At 31.0% G+C, this 14,864-nt stretch overlaps 1 protein-coding gene across 4 annotated transcripts in view; it reads right to left on the bottom strand.

The window, feature by feature from the left end:
• Window positions 1–14,864, bottom strand: part of unc5c (unc-5 netrin receptor C) — a 133,929-nt gene that overhangs the window by 7,761 nt on the left and 111,304 nt on the right. For all 4 annotated transcript variants that reach the window (XR_004898536.1, XM_031277962.2, XM_031277963.2 and 1 more), the window contains 3 exons: window positions 2,215–2,364; window positions 1,958–2,122; window positions 905–1,083 (listed from right to left, as the gene is read on the bottom strand). Coding sequence is in view for 3 of the 4 variants with exons in the window: in XM_031277962.2 (XP_031133822.1) it covers window positions 905–1,083; window positions 1,958–2,122; window positions 2,215–2,364 (494 nt within the window). In the remaining variant the exon portion in view is untranslated. The remainder of the gene's footprint in view (window positions 1–904; window positions 1,084–1,957; window positions 2,123–2,214; window positions 2,365–14,864) is intronic.

Genomic DNA, 14,864 nt, shown 5'->3' with positions numbered 1-14,864 from the left:
GAATATTAAGCTCTTTCGTGACAAGCACAGCACAGAAAGAAAATCAAATGTATATAAACTTAAGAGAAAACTGAGGAGAATATGCACATAGTTGCTGATTACGCACAATTCTCTTTAAGTAAGTAAAAAAAAAAAATGTTTTTAAAAATAACTATAAGAGATTTGTGCTGCAAAGGATATTTAAAATAAAATCCTATCCTATAGTGTCACCCAGTTTTGATATTCAAAATTAACACATCCTGGATATTTATTTGAAAAAAATAAAACTAACATGAATGTATCTATGTATACACTTCTGTTCTGAATGTATCATCTGTGAATGAAAGGTTGGTTCAAGTCTCTCCCCTGCGCTCTCCTTCCTTCACACCACACTCTGTAAGTGCTCTCGTCAATCTGCAGCTGCTGCATGTGATAAGGCCGCCCTGCTGAGCTGGGACCTTATAAATGGAAACACACTGTATCTCCATCAAACACACAAGACTATCAAAGACACATGGGTGATGTTTTGAAAAGAAAAACGTCATTCTATCTTTGTCTCTCTCTCTCTGTCTGTCTCAGTTCAGTCAAACTCAATTCAGCAGATGCGTATCAAAATGAGTCACAGAACAATCAAATAAAAAGTTTTATTTCCCGTGTGATCCTGTTGCCTTCTTCTAATGAATAAAAGGATTTAGCAGCTAAAATTGCACATTAACAACCTTTTTGAAAAATAGGAAGATTTGTGAATTTAGTTTATTTCTAAATCAAGTCCCTTGTATTGTTTCATTGCATCTCTTTCATTTTCCCTTAAAAAATGAGCAAAGTCTGATGACAGCCAGTTCCTGTGGCCAGACTGCTAAGGGCCTAAATCATGAGTCACTGTCTCGCTCCTTTTCTCTCTCAGACAGCCTGTTCCTCCACTCACCTGTCAAGGTTAAGTTTGTGGGCCAACATCCTCCAGTCATTTCCCCTGGTCTGTGGTGCATCAAGACTGCCACACAATTTCTGTCGGATGGAGACGGGGATGCGAAAGGCATTGGGCCCCACCAGTGTGGTGATGTTGCTAGCGGGGTCCAGCAGAGACGTGTCAATACTCTGGGAATCCTGCAGAGAGAGAGAAAGGTTGAAGGAGAGACACAAACTGTAGCAGTGGCATTTTTTCAGCATGTACATAATTTAACACCATCTGACAAACAAAACATAATGTAGCTCAAAATTGATTGGTAGCTCAGAAAATTCCTGTATCTGGGTTGTATAAAACGTGAAAATTATTAATTTTATTGTCATCCATTTGTTAGTGTGAGCTGAGTGATTCTGAAATATATTGCATCTGGAGGATTAAGTGCTGGAGGTCTGCCTACACAAACCAGAGCAATACCCAGAGACAAATGAACCAAGGCCAGGCACAGACACAGATCTGCAATGCATGTACTGTTATTCATCTCATTACTGAGCACAAAGCCTGAGCGCTCCGCCATCCCTCAAGCTCTATCCTCCTGGCCAGATGGCCTCTGTGAAACAAGTGCAGCACAACTAGAGGGTGATTATTCCCCTCTGCTCTGCATTGGCCTGTCATAGGCAGGACTATATGAAGGCCGCAGGGTCAAGACTCCCTGTCTTCCACCCTGTCAGTCTTTATGAACAATGCAAAAAGAGGGAATAGGACACAGGAGAGAGGGTACATTCATTCAAGTATCTCTCACAACACAGAAAGGAGGAGTGCAATGTGGTGGAGGAAATGCATTATCCCCATTATTAAAATTCTTTTCATTCATTTAAAATTCTCTGATCTTTTTTTAGATAGATAGATAGATGTTGGGTGTAGGGGAGTGGATTTTGGAAGCAACATGTGTGATCTTGGTGAGTTTGTTTTGTGATGCATTGCTCGTATCTAAACAAGAAGAATCATTCTTTTAAGCTGTTATACATTAAATGCAAGAGTGGTGGCTACATTTAAATACCCAAGTATAAATCCTACCTCTGACAGTGTAGTATCCAGCTGAAAAATCTGTCCTTCTCCCTCCACCTGGCGGACACATATCTTACAGGCCAGGTCCACAGTGCTGGAGGAAAACCGCTCCAGGGTAAAGCAACAGTGGAGGTTCCTCTGTGAGCCGCTCCACACTTGCTGAAAAGAAAGCTCCTGCAGAGAAGTGAAGATGGTAGATTTACTCAGTTGTCATTGAGCCTGTGACAATGTTGAAATCCTTTTTTTCTGAAAGGGTGCCAGTTTACCTGGTACTTAGCTAGTAGTTTGCTTTTCCACATTGTGTGGGGAACATCGTGGATGGAAAGTCTCAGGTTGTGGGTGCTGTCTTTAAAGTTGAGAGTCTTTGGTTCATCCAACAACTTCCCACCCATTTGCTTCTCCATCTGTAGGACTTCCTGAATACACATAACATAACACACAACTGGTTTGCCTTTTAAGTCATAGAAAAGTCATTGCACAGTATGACATAAAAAGTCATAGAAAAGTCAAAGTATAGTATGTAATAAACAGTCATAGTATAGCATAGCATATAAATGTCTTTAAAAAGTCATAGCATAGTATGTCAAAAAAGTAATAGTATAGTATGTCGAAAAAAGTCATAGTATAGTATGTTGAAAAAAGTCATAGTATATAGTATGTAGAAAATAATCATAAAAAAGTCATAGTATAGTATGTCGAAAAAAGTCATAGTATAGTATGTCGACAAAAGTGAAAAAAAGTCATAAAAAGGTCATAGTATAGTATGTTGAAAAAAGTCATATCGAAAAAAGTCATAGTATAGTATGTCGAAAAAAGTCATAAAAAAGCCATAGTATAGTATGTCGAAAAAAAGTCATAGTATAGTATGTCGACAAAAGTGAAAAAAAGTCATAAAAAGGTCATAGTATAGTATGTCGAAAAAAGTCATAGTATATAGTATGTAGAAAATAATCAGAAAAAGTCATAGTATAGTATGTCGAAAAAAGTCATAAAAAGGTCATAGTATAGTATGTCGAATAAAGTCATAGTATAGTATGTCGAAAAAAATCACAGCACAGTATGTCGAAAATAGTGGAACAAAGTCATAGTATAGTATGTAGAAAAAAGTTATAAAAAAGTCATAGTATAGTATGTCGAAAAAAGTCATAAATAAGTCATAGCATAGTATGTCAAAAAAAGTCATATAGAAAAAGTCATAGTATAGTATGTTGAAAAAAGTGATGAAGGAGTCATAGTATAGTATGTCGAAAACATCTTCTACAGTGCCTGGTTAGCTCAGTTGGTAGGGCAGGTGTGAATGTGTAGAGCTTTTTTTCCAGAAGGTCCAGGGTTCGAGTCTGACCTGGAACAGTGTTTGCGTATCACAATTATGAAAAAATTGATTAAGTCATAGCATTTCATGTCAAAAATAGTCATAACATAGTGTGTCGAAAAAAGTCAGTATAGCATGCTAAAAGCTCAAAAAGCATGTTAGCTCAATTGGTAGAGCAGGCGCACACATGTAGAATTTTATAACAGAAGGTCCAGGGTTCAAGCATGGCCTATGACGTTGTCCTGCATGTTATTAGTGTCTCGAAAAGTGATTTAGTCATAGTATTTTATGTCTATAAAAGCCATAGTATTGTATGACAAAAAAAGTGGGAAAAAATCATAATATGTCGAAAAAATTTTGAAAAAAGTCTTAAAAAAGTAATTGAATATTATGTCAAAAATAATCATAAAAAAGTCATTGCATAGTATGTCGAAAAAAGTCATAGAGTAGCATGTCGAAAAAAGTCACAAAGAAGTCATAGTATAGTAAGTCGAAAAAAGTCATAAAAAAGTCATAGTATAGTATGTCGAAAAAAGTCATAGTATAGTATGCCGAAAAAAGTGAGGAAAAGTCATAATATAGAATGTCGAAAAAAGTCATAAAAAAGTCATCGTATAGTACGTCGAAAAAAGTCATAGAATAGCATGTTGAAAAAAGTCATAAAAAAGTCATCGTATAGTACGTCGAAAAAAAGTCTTAGAATAGTATGTCAAAAATAGTCATAAAAAAGTCATAAAAAAGTCATAGTATAGTATGTCGAAAAAAGTCATAGAATAGCATGTCGAAAAAACTCATGAAAAAGTCATAGTATAGTATGTCGAAAAAAGTCATAAATAGCATGTCGAAATAAGTCATAAAAATGTCATAGTATAGTTTGTCAAAAAAAGTCATAAAAAAGTCAAAGAATAGTATGTCGAAAAAAGTCATAAATAGCATGTCGAAAGAAGTCATAAAAAAGTCATAGTATAGAATGTTGTAAAAAGTCATAAATAGCATGTCGAAAAAAGTCATAAAAAAGTCATAGTATAGTATGTCGAAAAAAGTCATAAAAAAGTCATAGTATAGTATGTCGAAAAAAGTGGAACAAAGTCATAGTATAGTATGTCGAAAAAAGTGAAAAAAATTCATAGTATAGTATGTCGAAAAAAGTTATAAAAAAGTCATAGTATAGTATGTCTAAAAAAGTCATAGTATAGCATGTAGAAAAAAGTCATAATATAGTATGCCCAAAAAAGTCATAAAAAATCACAGTATAGTTAGTTGAAAATAGTCAGAGTATAATATGTCGAAAAATGTCAAGAAAGTCATAGTATAGTATGTCGAAAAAAGTGAAAAAAAAGTTATAGTAAAGTATGTTGAAAAAAGACATAGTATAGTATGTTGAAAAAAGTCATAGTATATAGTATGTCGAAAAAAGTCATAAAAAAGTCATAGTATAGTATGTCGAAAAAAGTCATAGAATAGCATGTCGGAAAAAGTCATAAAAAAGTCAAAGAATAGTATGTCGAAAAAAGTCATAGTATAGCATGTCGAAAAAAGTCATAAATAGCATGTCGAAAAAAGTCATAGTATAGTATGTCGAAAAAAGTCATAGAAGACCATGTCGAAAAAAGTCATATAAAAGTCATAGCTTAGAATGTTGTAAAAAGTCATAAATAGCATGTCGAAAAAAGTCATAAAAAAGTCATGGAATAGCATGTCGAAAAAAGTCATAAAAAAGTCATCGTATAGTACGTCGAAAAAAGTCTTAGAATAGTATGTCAAAAATAGTCATAAAAAAGTCATAGTATAGTATGTCGAAAAAAGTCATAGAATAGCATGTCGAAAAAACTCATGAAAAAGTCATAGTATAGTTTGTCAAAAAAAGTCATAAAAAAGTCAAAGAATAGTATGTCGAAAAAACTCATATAAAAGTCATAGTATAGAATGTTGTAAAAAGTCATAAATAACATGTCGAAAAAAGTCATAAAAAAGTCATAGTATAGTATGTCGAAAAAAGTCATAAAAAAGTCATAGTATAGTATGTCGAAAAAAGTCATAAAAAAGTCATAGTATAGTATGTCGAAAAAAGTCATAAATAGCATGTCGAAATAAGTCATAAAAATGTCATAGTATAGTTTATCAAAAAAAGTCATAAAAAAGTCAAAGAATAGTATGTCGAAAAAAGTCATAAATAGCATGTCGAAAGAAGTCATAAAAAAGTCATAGTATAGTATGTCGAAAAAAGTCTTAGAATAGTATGTCAAAAATAGTCATAAAAAAGTCATAGTATAGTATGTCGAAAAAAGTCATAAATAGCATGTCGAAATAAGTCATAAAAATGTCATAGTATAGTTTGTCAAAAAAAGTCATAAAAAACTCAAAGAATAGTATGTCGAAAAAAGTCATAAATAGCATGTCGAAAGAAGTCATAAAAAAGTCATAGTATAGTATGTCGAAAAAACTCATATAAAAGTCATAGTATAGAATGTTGTAAAAAGTCATAAATAACATGTCGAAAAAAGTCATAAAAAAGTCATAGTATAGTATGTCGAAAAAAGTCATAAAAAAGTCATAGTATAGTATGTCGAAAAAAGTCATAAAAAAGTCATAGTATAGTATGTCGAAAAAAGTGGAACAAAGTCATAGTATAGTATGTCGAAAAAAGTGAAAAAAATTCATAGTCTAGTATGTCGAAAAAAGTTATAAAATAGTCATAGTATAGTATGACGAAAAAAGACATTGTATAACATGTCGAAAAAAGTCATAAAAAAGTCATAGTATAGTATGTCGAAAAAAGTCATAAAAAGGTCATAGTATAGTATGTCAAAAAAAGTCATAGTATAGTATGTCGAAAAAAGTGAGAAAAAGTCATAATATAGTATGTCGAAAAAAGTGGAACAAAGTCATAGTATAGTATGTCAAAAAAAGTCATAGTATAGTATGTCGAAAATAGTGGAAGAAATTCATAGTATAGTATGTTAAAAAAGTCATAGCATAGTATGTCGAAAAAAATCACAGCACAGTATGTCGAAAATAGTGGAACAAAGTCATCGTATAGTATGTCGAAAAAAGTTATAAAAAAGTCATAGTATAGTATGTCTAAAAAAGTCATAGTATAGCATGTAGAAAAAAGTCATAATATAGTATGCCCAAAAAAGTCATAAAAAATCACAGTATAGTTAGTTGAAAAAAGTCAGAGTATAATATGTCGAAAAATGTCAAGAAAGTCATAGTATAGTATGTCGAAAAAAGTGAAAAAAAAGTTATAGTAAAGTATGTCAAAAAAAGACAGTATAGTATGTTGAAAAAAGTCATAGTATATAGTATGTCGAAAAAAGTCATAAAAAAGTCATAGTATAGTATGTCGAAAAAAGTCATAGAATAGCATGTCGGAAAAAGTCATAAAAAAGTCAAAGAATAGTATCTCGAAAAAAGTCATAGTATAGCATGTCGAAAAAAGTCATAGAATACCATGTCGAAAAAACTCATATAAAAGTCATAGCTTAGAATGTTGTAAAAAGTCATAAATAGCATGTCGAAAAAAGTCATAAAAAAGTCATAGTATAGAATGTTGTAAAAAGTGGAACAAAGTCATAGTATAGTGTGTCGAAAAAAGTGAAAAAAATTCATAGTATAGTATGTCGAAAAAAGACATTGTATAACATGTCGAAAAAAGTCAAAAAAAAGTCATACTATAGTATTTCGAAAAAAGTCATGAAAGTCATAGTACAGTATGTTGAAAAAAGTTATAGTATAGTATGTCGAAAAAAGTGAAAAACGTCACAGTACAGTGTGTTGAAAACAGTTAGTACGGTGGCTGGTTAGCTCTGTCGGTAGAGCAGGTGCACATATGTAGTGCTTCATTCCAGAAGGTCCAGTGTTCAAGGCTGACTTGTGATGCTGCTTGCGTGTCATAATTGAGTTTCTTGAAAAAAGTGATTAAGTCATAATATTTTATGTCGAAAATGGTCATAGCATGTCGAAAATAGTCATAACATAGTATGTCGAAAAGAGTCATAGTATAGTATGTTGAAAAAAGTGATGGATTCATAGTATAGTATGTCGAAAACAACTTCCACAGTTTAGCTCAGTTGGTAGAGCAGGCGCAAACATGTAGAGCCTGTGACGGTGTTCACGTGTTATAAGTACAAAAAAAGTGATTAAGTCATAGTATTTAATGTCGAAAATAGTCATAACATAGTATGTCAAAAAAAGTAAATATAGCATATTAAAAGAGCAAAGCACGTTGAAAAAAGTGATAAAGGAGTCATAGTATAGTATGTTGAAATGAGTTAGTGTAGCAGCTGGTTAGCTCAATTGGTAGAGCAGGTGCACATGTGTAGAGGTTTATTACAGAAGGGCCAGGGTTCGAGTCTGACTTATGATGTTGTCCTGCATGTTATTAGTGTTTCGAAAAGTTAGTAATAGTATTTTATGTCTATAAAAGTCATAGTATAGCATGTCAAAAAAACTCATGAAAAAGTCATAGTATAGCATGTCGAAAGAAGTCATAAATAGCATGTCGAAAACAGTCATAAAAAAGTCATAGTGTAGTATGTCGAAAAAAAGTGAGAAAAAGTCACAATATAGGATGTCGAAAAAAGTGGAACAAAGTTATCGTATAGTATGTCGAAAAAGGTTATAAAAAAGTCATAGTAGAGTATGTCGAAAAAAGTCATAGAATAGCATGTTGAAAAAACTCATAAAATTCATAGAATAGCATGTCGAAAAAAGTCATAAAAAAGTCATAGAATACTATGTCGAAAAAAGTCATAGTATAGCATGTCGAAAAAACTCATGAAAAAGTCATAGTATAGTATGTCGAAAAAAGTCATAAATAGCATGTCGAAAGAAGTCATAAAAAAGTCATAGTATAGTATGTCGAAAAAAGTAAAAAAAATCATAATATAGTATGTCGAAAAAAGTGAAAAACATTCATAGTATATTATGTGAAAAAAGTCATAGTATAGTATGTCGAAAATAGTGGAACAAAGTCATAGTATAGTATGTCGAAAAAAGTTATAAAAAAGTCATAGTATAGTATGTCGAAAATAGTGGAACAAAGTCATAGTATAGTATGTCGAAAAAAGTCATAAAAAAGTCATAGTATAGAATGTTGTAAAAAGTCATAAAAAGTCATAGTATAGTATGTCGAGAAAAAAGTAAAAAAAAAAAAGTCATAATATAGTATGTCGAAAAAAGTGGAACAAAGTCATAGTATAGTATGTCGAAAAAAGACATAGTATATATTATGTCGAAAAAAGTCATAAAAAAAGTCATAGAATAGCATGTCGAAAAAAGTCATAAAAAAGTTATTGTAAAGTATGTCAAAAAAAGTCATAAAAAAGTCATAGAATAGTATGTCGAAAAAAGTCATAATATAGCATGTCGAAAAAAGTCATAAAAAAGTTATTGTAAAGTATGTCAAAAAAGTCATAAAAAAGTCATAGAATAGTATGTTGAAAATAGTCATAAAAAAGTCATCGTATAATATGTCAAAAAAAGTCAAGAAAGTCATAGAATAGCATGTCGAAAAAAGTCATAAAAAAGTCATAGTATAGTATCTCGAAAAAAGTAAAAAAAAAGTCATAATATAGTATGTCGAAAAAAGTGGAACAAAGTCATAGTATAGTATGTAGAAAAAAGTCATAAAAAAGTCTTAGAATACTATGTCGAAAAAAGTCATAGTATTGCATGTCGAAAAAACTCCTAAAAAAGTAATCGTATAGTATGTCGAAAAAAGTCATAGTATAATATGTCGAAAAAAGTCAAGAAAGTCATAGAATAGTATGTTGAAAAAAGTCATAGTATAGCATGTCGAAAAAACTCATAAAAGTTATAGTATAGTATGTCGAAAAAAGTCATAGAATAGCATGTCGAAAAAAGTCATAAAAAAGTCATAGAATACTATGTCAAAAAAAGTCATAGTATAGCATGTCGAAAAAACTCATGAAAAAGTCATAGTATAGTATGTCGAAAAAAGTCATAAATAGCATGTCGAAAGAAGTCATAAAAAAAGTCATAGTATAGTATGTCGAAAAAAGTCATAGTATAGTATGTCGAAAAAAGTTATAAAAAAGTTATAGTATAGTATGTCGAAAAAAGTCATACTATAGTATGTCAAAAAAAGTCATGAAAGTCATAGTACAGTATGTTGAAAAAAGTCATAGTATAGTATGTCAAAAAAAGTGAAAAAAGTCATAGTATAGTGTGTCGAAAAAAGCCATAAAAAAGTCATAGTAGAGTAGGTTGAATAAAGTCATAGTATAGTATGTCGAAAATAGTCATAAAAGTCATAGTCTAGTATGTCGAAAAAAGTCATTAAAGTCATAGTATAGTATGTCGAAAAAAGTCATAGTATAGTATGTCGAAAAAAGTCATAAAAGTCATAGTACAGTATGTCGAAAAAAGTCATAGTATAGTATGTCGAAAAAAGTCATGAAAGTCATAGTACAGTATATCGAAAAAGTCATAAAAGTCATAGTACAGTATGTCGAAAAAAGTCATAAAAAACGTTATAATATAGTATGTCGAAAAAAGTCATAAAAAAGTCATAGTATAGTATGTTGAAAAAAGTGGAACAAAGTCATAGTATAGTATCTCGAAAAAAGCGAAAAAAAAATTCATAGTATAGTATGTCGAAAAAAGTCATAAAAACGTCATGTCAAAAAAAGTCATAAAAAAGTCATAGTACAGTATGTCGAAAAAAGTCATAGTATAGTATGTCAAAAAAAAGTCATGAAAGTCATAGTACAGTATATCGAAAAAGTCATAAAAGTCATAGTACAGTATGTCGAAAAAAGTCATAGTATAGTATGTCGAAAAAAGTCATAAAAAAGTCATAGTATAGTATGTTGAAAAAAGTGGAACAAAGTCATAGTATAGTATCTCGAAAAAAGCGAAAAAAAAATTCATAGTATAGTATGTCGAAAAAAGTCATAAAAACGTCATGTCAAAAAAAGTCATAAAAAAGTCATAGTATAGTATGTTGAAAAAAGTGGAACAAAGTCATAGTATAGTATGTCGAAAAAAGCGAAAAAAATGTCATAGTATAGTATGTCAAAAAAATCATAGCACAGTATGTCGAAAATAGTGGAACAAAGTCATCGTATAGTATGTCGAAAAAAGTTATAAAAAAGTCACAGTATAGTACGTTGAAAAAAGTCAGAGTATAATATGTCGAAAAAAGTCACGAAAGTCACAGTACAGTATGTCGAAAAAAGTGAAAAAAAAGTCATAGTAAAGTATGTCGAAAAAAGACATAGTATAGTATGTCGAAAAAAAGTCATAGTATATAGAATGTCGAAAAAAGTCATAAAAAAGTCATAGAAGAGTATGTCGAAAAAAGTCATAAAAAAGTCATAGAATACTATGTCGAAAATAGTCATAGTATATAGAATGTCGAAAAAAGTCATAAAAAAGTCATAGTATAGTATGTTGAAAAAAGTCATAGAATAGCATGTCGAAAAGTCATAAAAAAGTCATAGAAGAGTATGTCGAAAAAAGTCATAGAAGAGTATGTCGAAAAAAGTCATAGTATAGCATGTCGAAAAAACTCATAAAAAAGTCATAGTATAGTATGTCGAAAAAAGTCAGAATAGCATTTCGAAAAAAGTCATAAAAAAGTCAAAGAATAGTATGTCGAAAAAAGTCATAGTATAGTATGGCGAAAAAAGTGAAAAAAAGTCACAGTATAGTTTGTCGAAAAAGTCATAGTATGTAGTATGTCGAAAAAAGTCATAGTATAGTATGTAAGCAAGTAAGTAAGTAAACTTTATTTATATAGCACCTAACCACTAAAACATCATACAAACATAAAAACAATGATAGTTCAGTCGACAAAATTGAAAAGAAGTCATAGAATAGTGTGTCGAAAAAAGTCATAGTATAGTATGTCGAAAAAAGTTATAGTATAGTATGCCGAATAAAGTGAAAAAAGTCATAGTATAGTGTGTCGAAAAAAGTCAGTATAGCATGTTAAAAGAGTCATAGTAAAGCCCGTTAAAAAAGTGATAAAGGAGTCATAGTATAGTATGTAGAAATGAGTTAGTGTAGCAGCTTGTTAGCTCAATTGGTAGAGTAAAAAGTTTTAAAAAGTCTTAGTATATTGAAAATAGTCTAAATAAAGTACATAGAAAAAAAGTCATAGTATAGTATGTCGAAAAAAAGTCATAGTATAGTATGTCGAAAAAAGTGGGAAAAAAGTCATAGTATAGCATTACGAAAAAAAGTGGAAACAAATCATAGTATAATATGTCAAAAAAGTCAGCACAGTATGTCGAAAAAAGTCATAGTATAGTATATCGAAAAAGTGGAAAAAGTCATAGTATAGTATGTCAAAAAAAGTGGAAAAAAAGTCATGGTATAGTATGTTGAAAAATGTGGAAAGAAGTCATATGTCAAAAAAAGTCATAGTATAGTATGTTGAAAAAAGTAGAAAAAAAGTCATAGTATACTATGTCGAAAGAGTGGAAAAAAGTTATAGTATAGATGTTGAAAAATGTGGAAAAAAGTCATAGTATAGTATGTCGAAAAAAGTCACAGCACAGTATTTTGAAAAAAAGTCAGTACATAGATATGATATCGAAAAAAGTCATAGTATAGTTTTTCGAAAAAAGTCATAAAAAAGTCATAGTAAAGTATGTCGAAAAGGTCATAAAAAAGTCATAGTATAGTCTGTCGAAAAAAGTCATAAAAGTCATATTATAGTATGTCAAAAAAAGTGAAAAAAGTCATAGTATAGTGTGTCGAAAAAAGTCAGTATAGCATGTTAAAAGAGTCATAGTAAAGCCTGTTGAAAAAAGTGATAAAGGAGACATAGTATAGTATGTTGAAATGAGTTAGTGTAGCAGCTTGTTAGCTCAATTGGTAGAGCAGGCACACATATGTAGAGGTTTATTACAGAAGGTAGAAAAAAGGGGAAAAACAGTCATAGTAAAGTATGTCGAAAAAAGTGGGAAAAAAGTCATGTCGAAAAAAGTCATAGTATAGTATGCCAAAAAAGTCATAGTATCATATGTCAAAAGAAAAAGTGGAAAAAAGTCATAGTAAAGTATCTCGAAAAAAGTAACAGCACAGTATGTTGAAAAAAAGTCAGTATAGTATGTTGGAAAAAAGTCGTAGTACATAGTACGTCGAAAAAAGTCATAGTATAGTATGTCAAAAAAAGTGGGAAAAAAGTGAAAGTATAGTATGTTGAAAAAAGTTTTAAAAAGTCATAGTATATTGAAACTAGTCTAAATAAAGTATGTAGAAAAAAGTAATAGTATAGTATGTCAAAAAAGTCATAATATAGTATGTTGAAAAAGTGGAAAAAAGTCATAGTACAGTATGTCGAAAAAAAGTCATAGTATAGTATGTCGAAAAAAAGTGGAAAAAAGTCATAGTATAGTATGTCAGAAGTCATTGTATAGTATGTCGAAAAAAGTGGAAAAAGTGTCATAGTTTATTATGTTGAAAAAAGTCATAGTATAGTATGTAAAAAAAGTCAATAAAGCATGTCGAAAAAATTCATAGTATATATATATATATATATATATATATATATATATATATATATGTTGATTTAAGTCAGTGTAGCATGTCAAAAGAGTCTTAGTATAGCCTGTGGCTGGTAAGCTCAATTGTTAGAGCAGTTGCATAAATATAGAGGTTTATTCCAGAAGGTCCAGGATACCAGTCCGCCCTGTGACGGTCTCCTGCATGTCATAATATAATGTCTCGAAAAAAGTGATTAAGTCATAGTATTTTATATCGATAAAAGTCATAGTATAGTATGTCGAACAAGTCATGGTATAGTACGTCAAAAAAGTCATTGTATACTACGTCAATAATAGTCATAATGTAGTATGTCAAAATAAGTTCTAGTATAGGATGTCAAAAAAAGTCATAGTATAGTACTTCGATAAAATTAGAAAAAAATTCACAGTTTAGTATGTCGAAAAAAGTCATAGTATAGTGTGTAGAAAAAAGTGAAAAAAAGTCATAGTATAGTATGTCGAAAAAAATTCATTGTATAGTATTGTATGTCGAAAAAAAGTCATAGTATAGTATTGTATTCCAAAAAAAGTCATAGTATAGTGTGTCTAAAAAAGTGGACAAAAAAGTCATATTATAGTACTTCGAAAAAAGTGGAAAAAAGTCATAGTATAGTATGTCGAAAAAAGTCTTAGTATAGTATGTTGAAAAAAGAGGAATAAAGTCATAGTATAGTATGTCGATAAAAGTAATAAAAAAAAGTCACAGTATAGTATGTCTAAAAATAAATAAAAAGCATAGTATGTCAAAAAAAGTCATACTATATAGTCATAGTATAGTATCTCGAAAAAAGTGAGTAAAAGATATCAAAAAGCTAAATCATTTTCTAATAGCTGAAGGTTTTGTAAATAGTTTAAAGTTTTTTTTAAATTTTTTTTTAAAAGGTCCCATGGCATGAAAATGTCACTTTATGAGTTTTTTTTTTACATTAACATGGGTTCCCCCAGCCTGCCTATGGTCCCCCAGTGGCTAGAAATGGCGATAGGTGCAAACCGAGCCCTGGGTATCCTGCTCTGCCTTTGAGAAAATGAAAGCTCAGATGGGCCGATCTGGAATCTGCTCCTTATGAGGTCATAAGGAGCAAGGTCACCTCCCCTTTCTCTGCTTTGCCCGCCCAGAGAATTTGGCCCACCCATGAGAGAGAGACATCATGGCTTTCAAACGAGCAAAGTCGCAGTTGGTCAAGGCCACACCCCCACCCTCCACCTTGCCCCCCCCCTCTCTCCTCCTCAATAGCTACAAACACAAAAATGGCACATACTAAGGAAAGCTCATTGTGGGACTGGCTCTAGTGGCTGTAATTCTGCACCAAGGCTGAATTTCGGGAAAGAGACTTCAGATACAGTATTAGGGGACCACTAAGGCCTATATATAAGTATCCAAAGAGTACCATGTCATGGGACCTTTAAATAGTCTTTTGGGGGGCTTTTTCCCCTTTATTTAAAGGTGACAGTGGATATGGACATGAAAGGTAGGACAGAGATGGGGGATGACACGCAGCAAATTTTGCAGGTCAGATTCGAACCCTGGCAGCTGCAAAGGACTCTAGACTACTAGAGGTCGCCCCTGAATAGTTTAAATTATGTGGGAGGAGTAGCATTTCAAAAAGTAAGAAGTCTGAAGACCATTTGAAGATTGCTCCATTGACTTCAATGTAAAACATTTTTTGAAAAAAAGCTTAATACTTTAAAAACTATAAATAGTATAGTATGACATACAAAACTCATTAAAAAAACTCATAGTATAGTATGACATAAAGTCATAAAAACTCATAGTATAGTATGGGCTTCTGTGGCTCAGGTGGTAGAGCGGTCGTCTATCAAGTGTCCTTGGGCAAGAAGTCACTTTGGATAAAAGTGTCTGCTAAATGAAATGTAACGTGATGTAATGACGTAAAAAATAATTGTATAGTATGACATAAAAAAATCATAAAAAAGACAGTATAATATGACATAAAAAGTCATAATATAAATTTAAAACCTCATATTGTAGTATGTCATAAAAATTTCATAAAAATATCATAAAAAAGTCATAGTATAATATGTCATAAACATGTTATAAAAAGTCACAGTGTAGTATGTCATC

Source organism: Sander lucioperca, chromosome 1, assembly GCF_008315115.2.
Source record: "Sander lucioperca isolate FBNREF2018 chromosome 1, SLUC_FBN_1.2, whole genome shotgun sequence".
Lineage (NCBI taxonomy): Eukaryota > Metazoa > Chordata > Actinopteri > Perciformes > Percidae > Sander > Sander lucioperca.
Note: the sequence above shows the minus strand (reverse complement) of the source record. Positions and strands in the feature narration are given on the sequence as shown.